Here is a 20,801-nt window from a genome sequence, read left to right on the forward strand (position 1 = left end):
TATCTATTCCCTAGATGTCGTGAGTTGTGTACGCAACAAACTTATCTTTACGTTCACTTCTCTCCCGGTCACCGCACTCTCGATCGTTTCCTTTCTTAACCATTTTAGATTCTCTTCTTTCATCTCGACCGCAATCGTTGTCACAACCCTTGTCTTTTCGTGACTTCTCATCCTTCCTCTTATTAGATTCTTAGTACTAGCTCGTGGCGGCTTTATCAAATTCTTCTCCTCTTATGAAATCATTGGCCTTCCCCAGCACCGACCCCAATGATGTGAAAGTTTTACGACTCAGGTAGCTCCTGAATGGCGGACCCTTCTCTTAGCCCAGTCATTAATGCTAAGACAACCACATCCTGTTCACCTTGCTTGATAGAGAGTTACTCACCACTAGTGCGCTCGCAACGCCTATTACTTACAATGTGACAATTGAGAGAAAGTAGAGATAATACCCAATTTCAAACTCTTAAACCAAGTTTGGGTGATCTTGGTCAGAGTTGATGAAAACGCCTTACACTACTGACCCTCGTATGCCGCGACATGATCATCAGGATCATCAGTGCCATCGTACTTGTAGGAAGACATCTTGATCCTTCGCATATGATGATTTAAGATTTCCGAAACAAAAGGAGAGACTTTTGGTTTGATCAGTAGGTGTCCGCTAACTGAATAGTTACTAGCACTGGTGGCGTTGTACTCACGATTGCAGTGACCCTGATTTTCCTCGTACGTCCTCAAAATTATAAAGTTCTTTAGTGAGGTTATGCATCTTGCTTAACGGAGTTCCGTCAGCTTTCCTACCAGGTAAAACTAGTGGTCGCTTACAAATTCTGAAATCAGCATTCTGGGAAGGGGCGATCTTAGGCTGTGGAGTGCCCGCCAACATTTCGATGAAGGATTCTATTGTTTTCAGCTACTTAGGAGAACATTGACTCAACTGTCCCAGATAGAATGGTACGTTACCAGGATTCATCAGAGAAACGTTATTGTCTAGGGTTTGCCCATCGTTGCTCTTAGACGTCCTGAAGTGGAACTCAGGTGCCCCTATGGGTTCGGTAATAAGAGGTTAAAAGACCCTTGGCCGGCTTCAATTTCTAGAGGATAGCGACTTGTGGTGTTCATTTTTTCCATGACCGTTTCCAAAGATAGGGCCCTCCTTCTAGCGCCAAGTTGTTTCGGTGTTGAAACAGTTGCAGACCTCTAAAATGTCTGTTAATGATTATGGGGCGCACGAGACTGAAATACTACAAGATAATAAACGTGAACTACTCTAAGGGGCGATGCGAGGAAACCCCCTCCAACGCTCAAGTCAGTGTTTGTCCGTGAAGTAACCTCTGAGAGAGAATGTAGAGAGAGATAAGTTACTTTTGATGTGAGAGAATGTATTTGCAAAATAGTATCATTTGGCCATTTTGTTAATCTGACAGAATGTGTAATCCTTTGACACGTGTACGTTTGAGATGAGTCTAACTGGAGGGAAGATTCTTTTATTTTGTCCTTTTCTGTGGCTGCGAGTGCCATCTCGGACCATTATCAGGAGTTGTTTGGTTCACCATAATGGCATTGCGTCTTAAGAGTTACATGTCAGACACATGTAGTGTGTCCGAGAACAAACTTGGAGTACCACCCATACACCTTCTACTTTGTTGTTTAATTGTTTTCTACCCTTTGCATCTTAGTTATAGATGTGCTTTCATGAGGTTTTATAATTCTGGTACCACACTTAACCACATACGACTTCACCAAAAATTTTAACTTGTTTAATTTGCAACGGTAACAACACTCCCACCATATTCAACAACCAACTTTAACTCAAAATTTTCATGTGAGAAGAAATGTAAGGAAAGAATGCAGTTGACCTCATTCATTCATAAGAGTAAACTGATTAATAACCTCATATATGCAAACAAGTAACCCCATTCATTCATAAAATGACCCCATTAATTCATACGAGTAACATAATTCGTTCATAAGAATAACCGCTCCTTTAGTCATATAATGACCGTATTTAATCATACGAGTAACCCTAATTGTTCACAAAAAGTGACCCACATCTATTTCCACGAGTAACCTCATTTGTTTATAAGAGTCGCATCATTTAATCATACGAGTAATCCCCATTATATATCCATATGAGTAACCCCATTATTTCATTTGAGTAACCTCATTCGTTTAGAAGAGTAACCTCACTTAATTTAACGACGATCATATTTAGTCATACAAGTAATCCCAATTCTTCACAAAAGTAACCTCACTCGTTCCCAAGAATAATCTCATTTAATCATACGATAATGAAATTTAGTCATACGAGTAAACCTAAGTGTTCACAAAAGTAACCCTAATTGTTCATACATTACAAATTCTGGATTCCATATGATGATTTTAACTTTACATATATATATATATATATATAATATATATATATATATATATATATATATATATATATATATATATATATATATATATAGAAATTGAAAGAGAAGAGTAACCTCCTCAGTTATTAACAAGAAAGAGTAAACACTTGTTACCCCCTTTTGCTATAAAAGTGACCATATTTATTTCTAACAGTAAGCCCAATTTATTGTTAATAGTAACCAAATATTCGTATAAGTAAACTCCATTTGGTCATAAAAGTAACTTAATTTGTTCATAAGAGTTTGTGTACAATGGTCAATTTCAAAAAGTCATATCTCACATCACACTCAATATCTTAGAAAGATTCATGTTGGAGATGAAAATTTGACCCGATAACTTTCCAACGCCGAGTTAAAAGCTCGATTTTGTTGAGAAAGGAGTAAGATATATGGTCTTCTTTAAAAATGAGGTGATACATTGATCTCGATGTGCGGCGACACCTATATGAATAGGTTAGGTCGGCCATATACAAGACGGATTTTAAGAGAAATTATTTTTAATTATCTTATTATATATCGCCATGATGAGACATGCACTACAATAAGGTGGAGAGAGAGAGTTTAATCTTTAAAATGTTCTTAGGTATAGGTTTGTATATAATTATTTAAATTCTGGTTTCGTAGATCTTATGAATTATTAATTAGTTATTATGATCATGTAAGAAAGTATTATATTTAATTAATGATCATATCTATGATACAAAATTCATTAAAAATAAAAAAAGTTTCGAACTCTCAAACTATGCAAGATAACCCATATATAAATATCTGCAGAAGGAAAAATAGAAGGAAAGACATGATTTATATTGTGGACTGATTTTTTGAACATTTATTTTGAAGGGATTGAGTTTTTTCTTATGATGTATAGTAATTTTTGTTATAGAGATTGTCTATGAAGTTTGATAAGCGTAGGTATAAAAAGTACTACTACAAATTTTAAAAATTAGGAAACTCAGAATTTTAGAACAAACAAATGTTGACATATTCTCCGTCATTAACGACTCTATCACATCAAGTAAAAGCCATGCATAAACCTAGTGTTTATCTATTGTCTTTTTTTTTTGACGGGAAAACACACACCAAATTTATTCAGCCAACTCTAAATCGGTCAATACAAAGGATTGGATTTCGGAAGGGGCTTCCATCATCCATATTCTAGTCTCACTAAAAGATCGACTCAATTGAGCAAGAGTATGAGCAACCTTGTTACCACTACGACACGTATGACTAAAACACATTCTACTAAAAGACTCAGCTAATGTCAAATTGTCATGAACTATAACTCCAAAGCTCGAAGTTTGCACTGTCTTTTTCTTCAAATGCGAGATCAATTTGAGGCAATCACTTTCCACCATAACCTCTATGTAGCCTGCTTCCCATGATATTAACAACACAAATCGTATCGCCAGAGCCTCTGCCACATCCACTTCGAACCGCCCTGCCATCTTCCCACAGCAAGCCACCATCACCTCTCCATGCGCATCCCTCACAACACCACCCAAACCAATGCTCCCTTCCACGAAAACTGCAGCATCTGTGTTGATTTTGTACAGACCATCCAGTGGTTTTCGCCACCTTTTCCCACCTGCACCACCTCTTTGCCCCGCCATACTATTTGTTACATTTACTTCATTGAATTCCATGCAATATCGCGTTGCCTTCTCTATCACCTCCTGCACTTTCACACGTTTTTGCCCAAAAGTCCAAGCATTGCGCCGCAGCCATACGCCCCATAAAATATTCCAGAACAAATCCCACCACTAAGGCTCCTTCATTGAATAGATAAGATTTTTCACACCACTCCTTAAAAACCCACCTTTCCAAACCATTCACCTCCAATCTTAGCGGTGATAATCGCCAGATGCATCTTACATCACCACAAAGAAATAATGCATGCATGATGGTTTCATCCTCCTCGCCACACAAAGGACATCTACTTTCATCTCCTATCCCTCGCTTTACCAAATTTTCCTTAACCGCAATGCCATTATGAAGCACCTTCCATCCGAAAGTTTTGAGCTTGGTTGGTGAATTTGATTGCCACAGCCTCTTCCATACACCCCCACCCACAAACCGAAAAGATGATGCTGTGTTGAGTTTCTTTTCCTCCATGGCTTGATAATAGGCACTTTTTACCGTAAAACTCCCATGTTTCGTATAATGCCACGCCCATTTATCCTCCATGGCTGTGTGTGGCAGTGGGATTCGCATGATTGCTTCGACTTCCCATGGGGGAAATAAGTTATGCATCATTGTTTCATTCCAGCCCTGATTATGTATTAACTCGCTCACCTTATGTGGCCCTTCCATATCTACACTCCCGACACTCGAAGGCCGAAAATTAGGCAAGCTGGGGATCCACAGGTCCTCCCATATATGCACATCATGGCCCTGTCCCACCACTTTCCGAAGGCCTTTCTGCAGTAGACTTCTTGATGATATAATTGAGCGCCACGTAAAACTTGCCGCGGGACTAAGTTGGGCCTCCGAAAACGTTGTATTGGGGAAGTATTTGCTCTTCAATATCCTAGGTCCACCATTTTTTTGAGTCATACAACTTTGTTCAACCAACCCATGCCATCTTTCCTTTCATCTTTCTTCTGGCCCCAAAAAAAGCTTCGAAAAAGACTTTCAATTTCGTTTAATGTCGTCACTGGAATACGGAAACATTGCATTGCATATGTGGGAATGGCTTGCGCTATCGCTTTGATTAAGACCTCTCTTCCCGCTTGAGATAAAAATCCTTCATTCCACCCTTTTAGCTTCTTCAGCAACCGTTCATGAATATATTTGAAAACTTTTTTCTTAGAACCACTAACAAAAGTTGGTAGTCCTAAATATTTTTCATGACTTTCCACAGCCTTAAAAGTTAACTTCGATCATCTGAAGCAAATGTTTCTGTTCTTGTTCAATGTTTCGGCTAAAAGTCACTTCCGATTTCTCCATATTCAAACGTTCCCCTGAGGTAGCTTCATAGGTAGAAAGAATTTCTAAAATATTTTCGGCCTCCCTGTCATTTGCTCTTGTAAACATCAAGCTATCATCTGCAAAGAATAAGTGTGATGTTGCATTTACTTTCTTCCCAATTTTTATCCCATGAATCTCCTTTTTCGCTTCTGCATCTCTAAGAAGGGAAGATAGCCCCTCTGCACAAATAATAAACAGAAATGGAGACAAAGGGTCTCCCAGGCGGAGCCCCCGAGTTGGCCGGAACTGGCGCGTAGGTTGGCCATTTAGGAGTATCGAAGAAGATGTTGAAGTGACACACCCCATAATAAGGCGAACAAAATGTCTCGGAAAACCCAATTTATTCATCATTTCCTCCAAAAACGCCCACTCAACTCGGTCATACGCTTTGCTCATGTCTAATTTGAGGCTCATATATCCTTCCTTCCCTTTCGTTTTTTCCGCAGATAATGGAAACATTCATATGCTACCAAAATGTTATCAGTAATATACCGACCAGGGACAAAATCACTCTGGAACTCATGAATAATACTCGGGAGAACTCTTTTGATTCTATTTGCCAGGACTTTAGAAACAATTTTGTACACCACATTACATGGACTTATTGGCCTAAAATCAACAGGAGACTCACACTTTTTTTTTTCAGGATTAAAGCAATGTAAGTTTGATTTAGAGAGCCAATATTACCTCCGTTATTCAGAATGTCCATTATTTGGTCCGTTACGTCATCCCCAACTGTGTCCCAAAATTTATGGTAAAAGAGAGCGCACATTCCATCCGGGCCAGGTGCCTTTGTAGGGTGCATTTGGCTCAGGGCTTCAGTAATCTCTTCCCTACGAAACTGCTCCTCTAACATTGTGCACATACCATGTGATATCTTACTTTGAACTTTTTCCACAACTGGTCCTATTTCTACCTCAGTATTCGCACAAAACAATTCTTTAAAATGTTGTACCAACACTTCGGCAATTTCACCCTCCTCATCATGAAAAGCTCCTGTGGCATCTTTCAACCGGGTTATGTTGTTCCTTCTCTCTCTCTGCTTGGCCTTTGAATGAAAAAATTTTGTATTTTGATCCCCATATTTCAGCCACTCTTGACGACTACGCTGCTTCCAATAGATTTCCTCTCTAGCTTCTAGTTCATCCATTCTCCTATCTATATCATGCATTTGTTTTATGATTGTTGCAGTTTGTTCCTCCTCCATAAGGCGCCTCATTTGCTGTTTACACACCCGCATTTCCTTTGCGAATTCCCCTAATCGAATCTGACTCCATTCGCGAAGCTCCTTAGTTGCCCTGCCCAAATTACCACTCACCCCATTTCCTTTCACCCAAGCTCCTGCAATGATATCCCCACATTCATCCTCCCTAGTCCACATCTCCTCAAAACGAAAAGCCGTTGTTTTCTTGTTTCCCTGCCTGCTGTGAGTTTCTTTCGAACACTTAACAAAATGGGGAGATGATCCGATCTTCTTTTTTGAAGATGGGTGACAAACGAACCGCCAAAATTGTCCTTCCAGCTCACATTAGCAACAAAGCGGTCTAAGCGCTCTTGAATATTATCACTACCACCCTGGTTGTTTGTCCATGTGTACGGATATCCCACATAATTCATATCTTCTAGGTTGCAATACTCCATAGCCTCCCATAAAATGGCAGCCTCCTCGAATCTGAAATCATTATTCCCTCTGTTTGGGCTATCCCCTCCTTCTACTAACTCACTTCCATGTTTCCCCCCTGTCCGTCCTTTTCCTGCTTCTCCGTATCTCCATCACCCTTCAAACCACAATCTTGTAATCTGCCTACTATCTCTTTAACTACCATCCTCTCCTGCACACTCACTGTCTGTTTTGGACGAGTAATAAAGAGTTTTCTCGCACACTGCCCCTCTGTACCCATTCTCCCATGCTCCAACCCAACACTAACTCTTTTCCATGGAGACGCCTTTAGCCATCCTCCATATTGTAACTTCGGATCCTCCTCATCTCGACACTCCATGCAGTCCTTTACTCCATGCCCAATCAGACCACAAAAATAACAGAATAATGGTGGTTTTTCATATTTTACCTCGAAAAATTCTTCTATGCCCCCTCGCATCTTTATTTTGATTTTTTGAGTCAACGGTTTACGCACATCCACATTAATTAGAAGACGTATTGATTTATCAATGCCAACCAAGCCCGAACAATCTGCTTTAATAAATCTTTCGATCTTCTTACCAATGGCTTCCACATTCTCTCTTTGCAGTCTCCCCTTGAAGGGTAAATTGTAAACCCTTACCCACATTGGTAGTTCAAATAACTCCATCGTTGCCGGTTTTGTGTCTTCTGTAATGTCACCCAACAAAAGTGTGTGTCGATCAAAATGCCATGGTTGATTCTCGACCACCCACAATTTGTCTCTTCAATGGTGGAATTGGAAGACATAAGTGTTCTCGCCTATACTGCTTATACTTATACCATGCGAAGGTTGCCAGATATTTTTTATAGTATTCATAAACGCATTAGCATTTATGATTCGTTTTGTCCATATCTTCCCAACTAGCCCCAGTTCGAGCCGTGCATCCTCATCTTCACCCTCCTCATCCTTCCACTCTATCGCATCCTCATTTGTTTGTAGTTTCAGTTGATTTTGTGTTTCCAACCGATTATTTATTGCTACATCAGCAAAGCCAGTATTGCGCTCCGTATCTTTACTTTTTCCCATAATTTGCTTATTAGGGTTTACTTCTCGTACATTCGCATCACTCTCCATCGAAAATCAGTCACAAATCTCGAGCCAAACTCGAGAAAACCAACCACGAAGGAAACCCTAGGAGAAACCCTAGAAAACCCTCCCAAGGAAACCTAGCGGAAGCCCAGAGAACCGTTAGTTTTCCAACTAAAAAGATGATGAATTACATAATGCCATGTGTTTATCTATTGTCACATACGAGTAATTTCTAAATAATAAATAAAGATAGTCATGTATATTTTCTAGATAAATAGAGTAGATGATGTTCCATATTTCGTCAGCCTTCACCAGAATGAATGTCACGAAGGTATGTGCTTTCAAATTCGTAAAAGAGAGAGAAATTCAGAAAATAATTGACATAAACCATGCCAACAAATGATCCAAGTATAGAAAACATGTTAAACCTTACAGATAGATTGCAAATTCAATCCTTTTATTTTGTTCTCAATTAGCCGCATCATGCTGTATTGCTGCACTTATTACTTATTAACCACAGAATGCTTTCATTTTTCTGTTCGGTTGTCTCCTACACAGGCCCCTCCGTATCAGCGGACTTACTAGCACAACATGATGCAAGCTTTTTTCCAGCAGCAACAATACTCTCAACAAATTTAATGACTAGCTTTATTGAACATTTCCATGTGAGAAGGAAGGTAATAAAGGAGAGTACACAGACTAAGACAGCCAACCATAAACTCTTTTGCAGAGTTACCACAAACACGCCGAGTGTGAATGCCAGCATGGTGAGGTAGAAGGAAAATTCAAGCAGAATTATAGAGATATCTAATATCATGAGCGACCCGTGACTTTTGCGGATACCTACCAATAGGAGTAAGAAGAGGCAAAGCATAGAGCAGCACATCGCAATGGTATTGGCCACCATGAAAGCGGCAAAAACTGCATTTGTCAAAAGGACAGGGGATCCGTCATCGCTATCAAATCCACCGGGCACCTGCAATCCAGCTGCAAAAGTTATGGTCCCCAAGAGGGCAGCAACCACGGAGAGAGCGTTCGCTGATTGGTTCATTTCTGTGTTGCGTATACCATATGAGCTTCGAGCTAAGTAAACTTCTTTGGGCAGTTTCTTCCGAATTTGCTGTATAATCTGTTGCATTCCATGAAAGAAATTAAATGACAAACACCAAAAATCCAAAATCCATACTAGATTTCCATTATTTTATTGCTGTATCTTTGTTACTATTATTGTCAGAAGGGACAGTGAGTCAGTGCTGACTACTTTGATAAGATATTTGAAAGATAAAACAAGATGAAAGAAGAAGAACTACCTCAATCTATTCGATGCAACATTTGATTTTTTAAATCTACTAACATAATAAATGTTGCATGTAAAAAATAAAACTATATTGCAGCAAATATATATATATATATATATATATATATATATATATATATATATATATATTATATATATATATATATATATATATAACACATGGTAAGTAAGTGATAACTCATGAGCAGCAGGTGATAGCCTAGTGGTATTGACATCACCTACGATCCCAGAGGTCAAGGGATCGAGTCTCACCCCCTTGCAAGGAGGGATCCCCAATTTCTCCCGTTCCTTCCAAGAGACTTCAAAAGAAAAAAAGAGAGTAAGTGATACCTCGTTTGGGACGTCATGTAATGCAAGTAGATCTAAAACAGTTTGACCGTCTCTATTCACCAATCCAAGTTCTTTATGCTCTTCATCTTCTAAACACCTTTGAGTTAATACAATTGCAGCAATAGAATTTTGAGTCTTAATGGCGTAATGGAGGGGAGTATTCCCCTCATAATCTTGCACCAACCTTTGGGCATCTGCTTCACGAAGTACAAATAATTCTTTCCCTGTTTTCTCGAAATTCCCATCCAAACTCTCATCAATATCCTCACCTGTAAAACGCAAAAGATGCAAAAAGGTCCTGCCCCATGGGTCACGGAGGTATGCTGATTGAGGGCAATGTGTAAGTATAGCTCGTACGACCTCAAGACGACCGGACCTTGCTGCCCTCAATAACGGTGTGAGGCCTTCATCATCTCGTATATATGCAGAATTATAAGCATTTTGACTAAGGCCTTCATCATCTTGTATATACGCAGAATTATAAGCATTTTGATTGAGGCCTTCATCATCTCTTATATACGATGCTGTATTACTGCTATCATCTTCCTTTGTTTTTGCAATGATCAATTTTTCCACAAATCTTTCTGCTTCCTTCTTGTTATCTGCATCGAGTGGTTAGTTAATATTAAGAATAGGAGCAACATGCTATTAAGCAAAATGTTTCGTGTGTTGACATACAATTAAAGACAGAAAGGTGTGATTATACAGGTCGTAGGCCCATTTAGAATGAGTTGGGTTAGAAAATGTTCAAATTAGTTACCTATATGTATATCATAATCCTTAACCTTGTCGTCCCAATTGCATAATGATAGAGTATAGATCTATTCCTGGGACCTCAACCATCAGCTTAAGCTTTTGGTTGAGGCCCCAGGAATAGATCTATACTCTATCACATAATCTAATAGTGCACAATCTTCACAGCATGAAGCTCTTCAATACTTAATATTTACATGTTGTGTAACTTGTGTCATAAATAGCTTGAATCTAGTGAAAATTAGGAAAATAAGAAAATTCTTTCTCATAATTACTGAGTTTACAAACAAGGTGTGTGTTGCAAGTAGCCAAGTAGTGCTAGATTTGCAAATTCTAAAATTTTCCAATGTATTCTAGAACCTAATTACTTAGTGAGAAGAAGTCATTAGAATAGATTACTGTGTGCATCATACCATATTCTATATGATTTTTCCCCCCTTATTAATTATATTAGTTGAACTTGAAAGGTTTTCAGGTTATGTGTGGTTGGAAGAAGAAAGTCTCTTAGATGAATTTTCTCTAATTCCACGATAAAGGGTAAGAGGAAAAAAATTCTTAGGCTTTAAAATACTGAAGTAGTATTGCTCCATAGGTAGAAAACAATTTCTCTTTTTCCTCCCCATCTTTTACCTTCCTTGTTTCCTTCTCAACCCTTCAGGGCTCAGGCTCCATATTTTACCAAACAAAGGCAATGTGATTACGTTGAATGAAGCAGGTAGCTAGGTAAGTAAGACTGTAAGAGACTTACTGATGGCAAAGCCGTTTTTGGAAAAAGCATGAAGTGGAGTCTCGCCCAAGTCATTAACACGAGAAGCCGCCTCAACATCACATCCGAGCAAATGTTCCGCAGCTTTCAAGTTGTTAGATTGTAAAGCTTCGTGAATTGGAAAATTACCCTTGTAGTTTTTCACCTTCCATGGGGCAACATAGAAAGCTTTATGACTCTCACCCAGCTCGTTTATAAAGCGTTTCGAGGCTTCTATTAGTACTTCCACTGATGATAAACCAGTCTTCCACTTAGCAGCTAAGTGAAGAGGCGTATCTCCATTATTATCTGGTCGCATGCTGAGAATTGGGTAGTGTGTTAGAGCCGTCTTAACAAATTGTTTTACTTTTGGACTCCCATGTCTGAGGGCTATATGAATTATATTGCTTCCACCTGGTGTTTGACGGCAAAAATATGCTTCGACAGATGTTGGGGGCTGACTTTCTAAATCCATAGGGACCTTTACAAATATCTGGACGTCCCCTTTTACTGCTGCATTGTAGAGGACGTCGTCCATCATATCATATACGAGTGCTCTCTCTTTGACATAACTTATGCTCACCAGCTGTTGCAGTTCTTTCTGCGCACGTAAACAAATTAAATTACGTTGCACAGTACTATGTTGGATTATGCTCCAAAATTTGTCAAATAGTTTTCCTAATAGTTAGGATTAGTTGTTAATAATTAGTTAGTGGGTTAACAAGTAGTATCTAGATTCTCTAGTTAGTGGGATAGCAAGTAGTGAGCTACATAGTGGACATGTTATTAGTAGTACTCTATATGCCTATTTAAAGGTTGTTTTGTTTATTTATTATGTGTGAGTATGAAAAATATATTAAAATGTAGTCTTTCTAATTCTCTCCAAATTTCTCTTTTTTTCCCTCTAAAAATTCTACATACTAAATGATGCTCCTTCAACTTAGGAAAAAAATTTCTTTTGTCTCACTTTGTACCATTATCTGTGGCACTCAATCAGTTGGTTAATGTCAATTTTTCTTTGTCTAATTTATTTTTTTAAATTAAGAATTCTGTATAATTGTGGACTAATAATATTGCTTGACTCATATAATGGCCAAAATAGACAGAAGATTTGAACTCCTCCATATTAGTTTTCACATTTAATTAGAAAACAAAAATAAATAAAAGAAAATTATTCATGATGTTGTTTCCCACCTGTGGTATTACTTTTGAACAATAGAAATTGAGTTTGTCACATATAATTAGAAAACAAAAATAAATAAAAAATAATTACTTTTACTAAGATTTTGTTCTTTTGGGAGTGAGTTGGACTAAAATGAATTGAACTAAATTTGTATGGACTAAACTAACTGAACTAAATCAAAACTTTAAGAGGAAAATAACATAAGTGAACTTAATTGAACTGAATTTGCCTCAACTGAACATAACAAAGTTTCTCTAAACTTAAACTTAACTGAAGATAATTTCCATTAATTTAGATTAGAAAAACAAAGCCTATACTAATTATTAACGTCTGTTTCTAATATTACTCATTGGGTAGACAAAAAGGTTTTTTTTTTTTTTACATAGAAAAGTCAATTGATTGTCCCACATTGGTGATGATGCGACTTGGATGGTTTTAGCTTTGGGTATGAACTAGTTTGAGGGTGGGATGACTTTTGCTTTGGGTATGAACTAGTTTTAGGGAAGTAGAAAAATCCCTGTTGGCGACATGGAAGAACTAGAAGAGTTTTATATGCTTTCAATATGAAGTGGTACTATGTAGTGTTTGAAGCTGTAATCCATAATTGGGATTGTTAGAATTCTCAATCTATGGTGGAAAGAAGTGGTGTTGTGCCATGGAAGATGGCAGAGATCGAAGGAGAGAGAGAACAGAGGAGAGAGAAAGTAAAAATACAGAGATTTTATTATTCTGATGTATATTGAAATGAGTACAAGTACAGGTATTTATAACTACTAATCTAATACCAGACTAACTGAAATTAAGGAAACTAACTAAGAAACTTATACTAAACTATATATTCCAACATCCCCCCTCAAACTGGAAATGGTGAAAACGATTTCCAGTTTGAAGTAACAAGGGACTATGACACAAAGAAGCAGCCGTCAAGATGTAATAGTGGAAAGCAAGTGTGAAGACTTGCAAAATCTCTGGAAATGAAGGATGCTGCCCAACTGATCAAACTGACTTTGGGAAGTCTGTACCCATTACCCAACTATATAAGTTTGGAAAAATTTACAGAAAACCAGGGAAAGATAATGAGTAGAACCAGATATTGCATCAAGTTTAGCATCTCAGCTACCCCAAAAACACCATAACTGCAACTACTACGTCACCAAAATACCACTTAAGCACTGTGCAACTTTCTTTAATCATCATGCTGCTGCAAGTTTGCTACATCAGAGACCGTAATTTGCTGTTATCATCACTTTACCAATCACCACAACAGCGTCCAACATCTACACCACATCAATAATCTCAACAAGAGAACCATCACTACCTAATTCCCCACTCAAGCTTAGAGGGGTTGAAAAACACTCTAAGCTTGAACAAGAACAACCATAGAAAAGAGATGGAAAGAGAAATGAACTTGTGAGTGTGTAAGAAGTGAAAAAGAGGAATATGTTTAGGAATTTGTGAAGGAGAGAAATACGAAATGAGAAAAAAAAAAGTGAGAAATATGAAATGACCACTTTTGGGTCTCAAAGAAATGCCTCAATGGGCTTAAAATTGACCTCTATGGGTCACAAAAATGACCATCTATGGGTCAAAACAAAGCTAGCCACTATGGGCTAAGAAGCCTCTATGGGCAAACTCAACAAGCCAACTATGGGCAATTGAAAAAAAATGCCAACTATGGGCGAAATGGACCAACCATGGGTCTTGAACAAAGGACCACTTTGGGTCAAAGAAAATGATCTCAATGGATCATGAAAAACAGCCTCTTTGGGCACAACAAGCCACTATGGGCGAAGACAAGCCACTATGGGCATATAACAAGCCAACTAAGGGCAAAGATAAGCCACTATGGGCGAAGACAAGCCACTATGGGTGAAAATGACCAACTATGGGTCTATGAAAAAAAAAAATCACTATGGATCAACAAAGAATTCAAGGAATCAACGAATAAAACGATGTAATTTGTGAAAGAAAAGGAAATCGAGAAGATGGATGAAGTACATTTAGGACCACAGCCACAATGATCAGAAAGCCTTGCAAGAGAGTGAGATTACCAGCCACAACCAATCAACAGAAATACAGTAAGAACCCAGCACAACAAAACCAAAAAAACGTTGTCTATCTACAAAATGGATTCACCAGCAAACTTCAAACCAAAAATCACCAAGAAACCACATAAGACTCCAAAATAATTTCCCACAAAAAAGAAACCTCCAAATTTCTGTAATCAGTATAAATATCAACCAATTAACTCAGTAAGAACCCAAAAAATACTTCAATTAACCACCAAAATTCATCTCAAGACAATTTTAGAAGTGCAACAACAAAAGTAGTAGAACATACTACGAGCTTGGATTAAAGAAAACCAAACCAGAAAATCAGGAACTCAAATACCCAGAAATTGAGTTTTCGTGCCCATAAAACATTCCACAATCCAAGTGAGTTCACGAATCCCACAAATCAAATACCCAGAAAATCTTGAACCGAAAAATAGAATGAAATCTTCAATGCTTCGAATAAGAGAAGGATTGCATAATTCGAAGAGTAGCGAAAATTCGCGAGCAACAACAGCCAGAACATATCAAATCACCACCAAAACAAAATTCCCCAATGCGGAAATTCGAAACCTTCGATCAGTACCAGTGAAAAAAAATATATCCAGAATCTTGAAAGCACTGAGTGAATAGATCAAGAAGAATGAAGTTGATGAATCAGTAAATAGACTCGATGCTGATGATGATGAAAGTAATTAGAAAGAAAAACGAATATCAGAAAGAATTGGAGAGACAATGTGAATTTAGGTTCGCGAATGAACAAGCATCGCAAAAGAACCCTAGAAATTGGGGAAAACCCCCAAGAATGGATAAATTGTTGATTCGAGGTTCAAAAAAAAATGATTTGTGAATGAAATTAGATGATAAATGGGAAAATCGAATCTTAATTGCTTAATTATGAGCATGAATTCAGAAAAATTCGAACATAAAATTTTTGGGGAAAATATGATGAATTGGGTATTTGATTTGAACAAGAATTTGTGCGAAATTTACGAGCTAGGATTTATTCCCGCTCTGATACCATGTTAAAATTCTCAATCTATGGTGGAAAGAAGTGGTGTTGTGCCATGGAAGATGGCAGAGATCGAAGGAGAGAGAGAACAGAGGAGAGAGAAAGTAAAAATACAGAGATTTTTATTATTCTGATGTATATTGAAATGAGTACAAGTACATGTATCTATAACTACTAATCTAATAACAAACTAACTAACAAACTTATACTAAACTATATATTCCAACAGGGATAGCTAGAGATGACGGCCCGTTTGGTAGTCGTTAATAAAGTGCAATAATGGGAATGAATTTTAAGTGTAATTTTATTAGGAAAGCACCCTTAAAATCTCAATGGGGAGGCATGTTTTCTCCATGGACATGCAATCTCACCCTTAAACTTGTGTTTTTGTCTCCAAGATGGAGCAATTTTCATTACCACTCATAATCACCTACAAGGTGATATTGGATGGGAATGAAAATTCAAGAAGGAAAATGGACACTTTAGGATAAATTAGCATTACCATGGGAATGGACAATGATATTTTTCACAAATTTACACACAAACTCATTCCCATTACCATCATTTATGACCAACTACCAAACAGGCCATAAGTGCTGTTGCTCAGTCGTTATGTATTTGTGGGAATGTGTAATGTGGTTTGCATTCTTAAGACCTTTATATTTTACGGAAGAGAGAAGTAGTACGCACCGTGGCTGGTATATGGGAGCGTGATGAGAGTAGATCAAAAACCGTGTGACCGTCATTGTTGTTGATATCTAACTCTTGTTTATTGGTTGACTCGAGACACCTTTCTATGAGAAATTTTGCCTTAGCAACATTGGCATCGGCAATGGCTAGATGCAAGGGTGTGTTTCCATCTTCATCTTGAGCATTTCTAAGGTTATCAGCTTCAGGATAATTTAAAATATCCTTCCAAACTGGCACTATATCTTTCAAATCATCGACAAGATCTACTACCAAAGACTTCATGTGGTGCAGAATTGTCTTGCCTTTATTATCTGCAATCTCAACTGATTGAGGATACCGTTGAACTAGAAGCCTGGCTACCCCAAGTCGCCCACATTGTACTGCTCTTAAAACCGGAGTGAATCCCTCATAATCACGCATGTAAACAAGAGACTTCAATTATCTTGAAACTTTCTCTAAGAAATCCTTTGCTGCAATATTATTAGTAGCTAATCAGTAACTTTCACAGAGAAGTATTTCAAGTCAAGCAATATTATATATTCTCTTGTATTTTTTATCTTTCTTACTTGTAATATTGTAGTCAAAGTTAGAGAATTTTTACCATGTGTAATCATTTTTATACTATTTGAAAAATATATTAACCTTTTATATTGTCACGATGTGGAGTTTAATATATCAGCTTTTTATAATGTGAAAGTATTGGGTCAGACCGTCTGACCCAATATGTTTCGTCGGACGAAACCGCGACAACGGTACCGCGGCTCCTTCTTCATCTTCTTCCTTCGCCGCTGCCGCACCGCTGGACAACACTTGAAAACATTCTAGAGGTAAAAAACACGAGTATAACTACCTTTGAGAGGCCGTGGAGATGTTGTCAACAACAAGGGAGAAGAAAACCTTAGCGTTAGAAAAAGATCGACCCATTGAATGTATATAGTTTTGTTATACTTTTTTTTTATCTAACAAAGAAAAAAAAATCAGCTAAGAGGAATGAAGAAGAAGGAGAAAGTGAGAGGAAAGCAGAGGTTAGTGTTTTTTTTTTAATATTAGTTAGTTGTTAAATGAAAGAATAATAAAACTAAGAATCCCAAGTTACTTTCATTTAGACCTAACTTACTTTCATTTAGACCTAAGTTACTTTCAGTTAGACCTAAGTTACTTTCATTTAGAGATAACTTACTTTCATTTAGACCTAACTTACTTTCATTTAGACCTAAGTTATTTTCAGTTAGACCTAAGTTACTTTCATTTAGAGGTAACTTACTTTCATTTAGACTAACTGAAAAAAATGAAGATTAACTGAAAACAAATTAAGACTAACTGAAAAAAAATGAAGACTAACTTTAAAAAAATGAAGAATAATTGAAAAAAAATTAAGACTAACTGAAAAAAATTGAAACCACCTTAAAGTCGTCCGACCAAAGATTATGGTCCGACGAGTCCGACACAATACGTTCTCTTTTATAATTTTCACTAATATCAATTTAGATATATTAATAAGAGTGTATTGCATAACATATAATTAGCCACTTCGAGAGAGAAGGGTTCCATGGATTCTCCCATGTAACAAAAAAAAAAAAAATTACTACATGATTAGTTGTTATAAAATAAACCTAAGTATTACCTCGTTATTATTAATGAGTGATGTGATAGAAACTTACCTTTATATGTGGCATATCTTGCTATTATATGCAGAACAGTCTCACCATCGTCATTCACATCCTTGATGATTTTTTGATTTAGCTTCACATCATTGATGTCAGTGGCGTATTTTAATGCTGATGATATAAACTCATAATTACAAAACCTTGCTGCTTCATGAAGGACCGTATTTCCTTTCATATTTCTCACTGTCCATGGTAGGAGTCCGTCATACGGATCCCACTTTTTGACACATTGTTCAACGAATTGTAATGCTTCAGGCGCTTGTAACCCAGCAGCGACGTGTAGAGGGGTATCTCCTTTAGAGTCCTCCCAATAGATAAGAGGATATAAGTAGCTCCTTTCTACAACTGCCATAAGTAAGGATAATTTCCTGTGCCGAACTGCTATATGCAAGATATTACTTCCATCATGTGCTTGACATTGCAAGCGGTATTTATGTTCCTTAATCACATTGATATCTCCTTTTGTAGCTGCCTCATAGATATCGTCCTCCATTGGAGTTTCCATACTTGCTTGTTCTATCAATTTCTTCTGCAAATTGTACCAATTTATAATCATACTCCCTCCTTTTTGTTAAATGGTTACACTTACACTTTTCACGCATGTCATTTGCCAAACTTTGACGGCTAATATATCTAGCTTTGTATTTGTAATATTATAAAAAATATATATAAAAAAAATACATATTAAGACGATAGGATCCCACATGATTATGTTTTTATTCACGTATCATCACAAATGATGATCAAAGTAAAATTTGTGAATTGTGTAAAATGTCAAAGTGTAACAATTAAAAAATTTGGAGGTAGTAGTTAGCAAGAAGAACTACGAGGTATGGAGTGGTGATGCCAACGATATTAATTAATATCACTGAAGTAAGAAAATATTTGAAGGTAGTGTTATGAATATTTAATGAAATAGCTAGCTATAGAGAAGTGGTGCATACCAGGTTCGGGGGAATGTCTGATCCACATGTAACTAAATTCATGATTGACTTTCCGTCATTGTTCATAAGACCCATCAACTCATTCTTTAAGCTCGACTTTACCTTAATATAATATCTGATGAAATAATGTACAACTCTAAAGTTCTGAGCCATGATGGCAATATGTAATGGTGTGTTTCCATCATGATCTTGTGAGAACATCAGGTCATCGCCATTAGGAAACGTCTCGGAAACTTGCTCCCATAGTTGTAATACGGTTTCTAACTCATTGACCACATCTAAGGCTGAACTACATAGATGGTGCAGCACTGTTTTCCCTTTGTAATCACTTATATATATTGATTTTGGATACATTTTACCAATCCGAGCAACTAGCCATATCTGACCACAGTGAGCTGCTCTTAGAATAGGGGTTAAGCCATCTCTGTCACGCATGTACGCAGAAGTTTTGCTCTCTCTCAAAACTTCGGTTAACTTATATGAATGCTCATGCTCAGGGTCTAGCATAGCTGTTGGAATAAGAAAGTAAGTAGGTGTTAAAAAAATAACTTATTGCAGTTTTTATTCAACTGCAAACAAAAGGATAGTATTATATAAAAATACTTGTGGATCTAATATTAGTTCATGTGATTATGAAAAATAAGGGTCACTATGTTAAAAAAGAATAGATATAAAAAAAGGAGCTATAGTTATTGTGAAACGAGTGACTTGCGATCAGCGCGAGTGGTGCGCCCGCACCAAGTAAAGGTGCGCACGCACCAAGTAAAGGTGCGCCCGCACCAGGTCAGGTGCGCCCGCACCAGGGAGGGGTGCGCCCGCACACTCGTCACGACGGATTTTCAGTTGTTGAGGCAGAAGCAAATGGTGCGCCCGCACATTTGTCTGGTGCGCCCGCACCAGAAGCCGGTGCGCCCGCACCAAAAGGTGGTGCGCCCGCACCTATCGGGAATTCGGCTTTTTCCCGGTTTTCTGTTTCTCGTTTAATGAAGGGTTTAAATAGTGCCCTAATTGTACGCTTTGTTTTCTACCACAAATTAGAGAGAGAGAGATTAGAGAGAAACACAATAGAGGAGATTATATAGAGTCTTTGAGATTCAATATCATTGAATCTTGCCTATTGTACTTGTAATCATCTCGTTCATAGTGAAACAATCTTTTCCCCTGCCTTGAGGACGTAGCTATCAAATTGATAGTGAACCTCGTTAAATCTTGTGTGTTCTTTATTCGCTTTCTTGAGTTTATTGCTTTGTTAATCGCTTCCGTTGCAACAAACTTGGTATCAGAGCTTGAGATTAAAATCAGCGTTAGGGTTTTGGGAAGATGAATACGATGAACTCAAAGATTGATAAGTTTACGGGGAGGAACAGTTTTGGGCTATGGCAGATAAAGATGCGTGCTTTGTTGAAACAACAAGGCATCTGGAAACCTCTTGTCAAGAGTGACAAGAGTGGAGCGGCTGGAGGCCCTAGTGAGGCCGAATTGGAGGCGATGGAGGAGAAGGCTCACTCCACGATTTTGCTGTGCTTGGCAGACGATGTGATCACAGAATTTGCAGATGAGATCACTGCGGCAGGTCTGTGGGCGAAGTTGGAGAGTCTCTACATGACGAAGTCACTCACCAACAAGTTGCTTTTGAAGCAACGGCTGTTTGCCTTGCGTATGCAAGGAGGTACGTCTCTAAGAGATCATTTAGATCAACTTAATACTATTTTACTTGATTTGCGTAATATAGATGTTAAGATTGAGGATGAAGATGCTGCTTTGATTTTGCTTGTTTCACTTCCACTTCATATGAGAACTTTGTTGAGTCATTTGTTGTTGGGAGAGAGACTGTGACCCTAGAGGAGGTGAAGTCAGCACTTTTTACTAGGGAGTTGCGCCAGAAGGCGGCAACGACTGAGAGTGGTGGAGATTCAGGGGCTGGGTTGGTGGTGAACTCGGCTAAGGGAAGGGTCCTAAGAAGAAGAAAAATTCTAAGGGTAAAGAGACCAATCCTAGGAATGTCTGTCACTATTG

The 20,801-nt window shown here is 37.8% G+C and overlaps 3 protein-coding genes across 3 annotated transcripts; all 3 read right to left on the reverse strand.

Annotated features, from left to right (window-relative positions):
* Positions 1-3,499: 3,499 nt before the first annotated feature.
* Positions 3,500-4,024, reverse strand: LOC125496720 (uncharacterized). Its single transcript, XM_048642263.1, has one exon. The coding sequence runs from the start codon at positions 4,022-4,024 to the stop codon at positions 3,500-3,502; it is 525 nt and encodes a 174-aa protein (XP_048498220.1).
* Positions 4,025-8,439: 4,415 nt separating this feature from the next.
* Positions 8,440-19,268, reverse strand: LOC104890932 (hypothetical protein). The gene is made up of 6 exons (XM_010676551.3): positions 18,786-19,268; positions 17,836-18,370; positions 16,175-16,644; positions 11,242-11,839; positions 9,741-10,342; positions 8,440-9,221 (listed from the first exon to the last, which is right to left on the reverse strand). Exons 3-6 carry the CDS (start codon positions 16,592-16,594, stop codon positions 8,643-8,645), a joined length of 2,199 nt encoding a protein of 732 aa, XP_010674853.2. The 5' UTR covers positions 16,595-16,644; positions 17,836-18,370; positions 18,786-19,268; the 3' UTR covers positions 8,440-8,642.
* LOC125496721 (uncharacterized) lies at positions 16,613-19,292 on the reverse strand. The gene is made up of 3 exons (XM_048642264.1): positions 18,786-19,292; positions 17,836-18,370; positions 16,613-16,644 (listed from the first exon to the last, which is right to left on the reverse strand). Exons 1-3 carry the CDS (start codon positions 19,290-19,292, stop codon positions 16,613-16,615), a joined length of 1,074 nt encoding a protein of 357 aa, XP_048498221.1.
* Positions 19,293-20,801: the final 1,509 nt, after the last annotated feature.

This window comes from Beta vulgaris, chromosome 4, assembly GCF_026745355.1.
Source record: "Beta vulgaris subsp. vulgaris cultivar EL10 chromosome 4, EL10.2, whole genome shotgun sequence".
In the NCBI taxonomy this organism is placed as follows: Eukaryota; Viridiplantae; Streptophyta; class Magnoliopsida; order Caryophyllales; family Amaranthaceae; genus Beta; species Beta vulgaris.

Excerpts from the sequence above, each read along its gene's own strand:
- LOC125496720 (XM_048642263.1), bottom strand. The coding sequence starts at position 4,024 with ATGGCGGGGCAAAGAGGTGGTGCAGGTGGGAAAAGGTGGCGAAAACCA.
- LOC104890932 (XM_010676551.3), bottom strand. The coding sequence starts at position 16,594 with ATGCGTGATTATGAGGGATTCACTCCGGTTTTAAGAGCAGTACAATGT. Across the intron at positions 10,343-11,241 it reads CAAAAACGGCTTTGCCATCA|ATAACAAGAAGGAAGCAGAA; the intron begins GTAAGTCTCTTA and ends CACTCGATGCAG. Across the intron at positions 9,222-9,740 it reads TACATGACGTCCCAAACGAG|ATTATACAGCAAATTCGGAA; the intron begins GTATCACTTACT and ends GGAATGCAACAG.
- LOC125496721 (XM_048642264.1), bottom strand. The coding sequence starts at position 19,292 with ATGCTAGACCCTGAGCATGAGCATTCATATAAGTTAACCGAAGTTTTG. Across the intron at positions 18,371-18,785 it reads CAGACATTCCCCCGAACCTG|AAGAAATTGATAGAACAAGC; the intron begins GTATGCACCACT and ends TACAATTTGCAG. Across the intron at positions 16,645-17,835 it reads AAGATATGCCACATATAAAG|CAAAGGATTTCTTAGAGAAA; the intron begins GTAAGTTTCTAT and ends ATAATATTGCAG.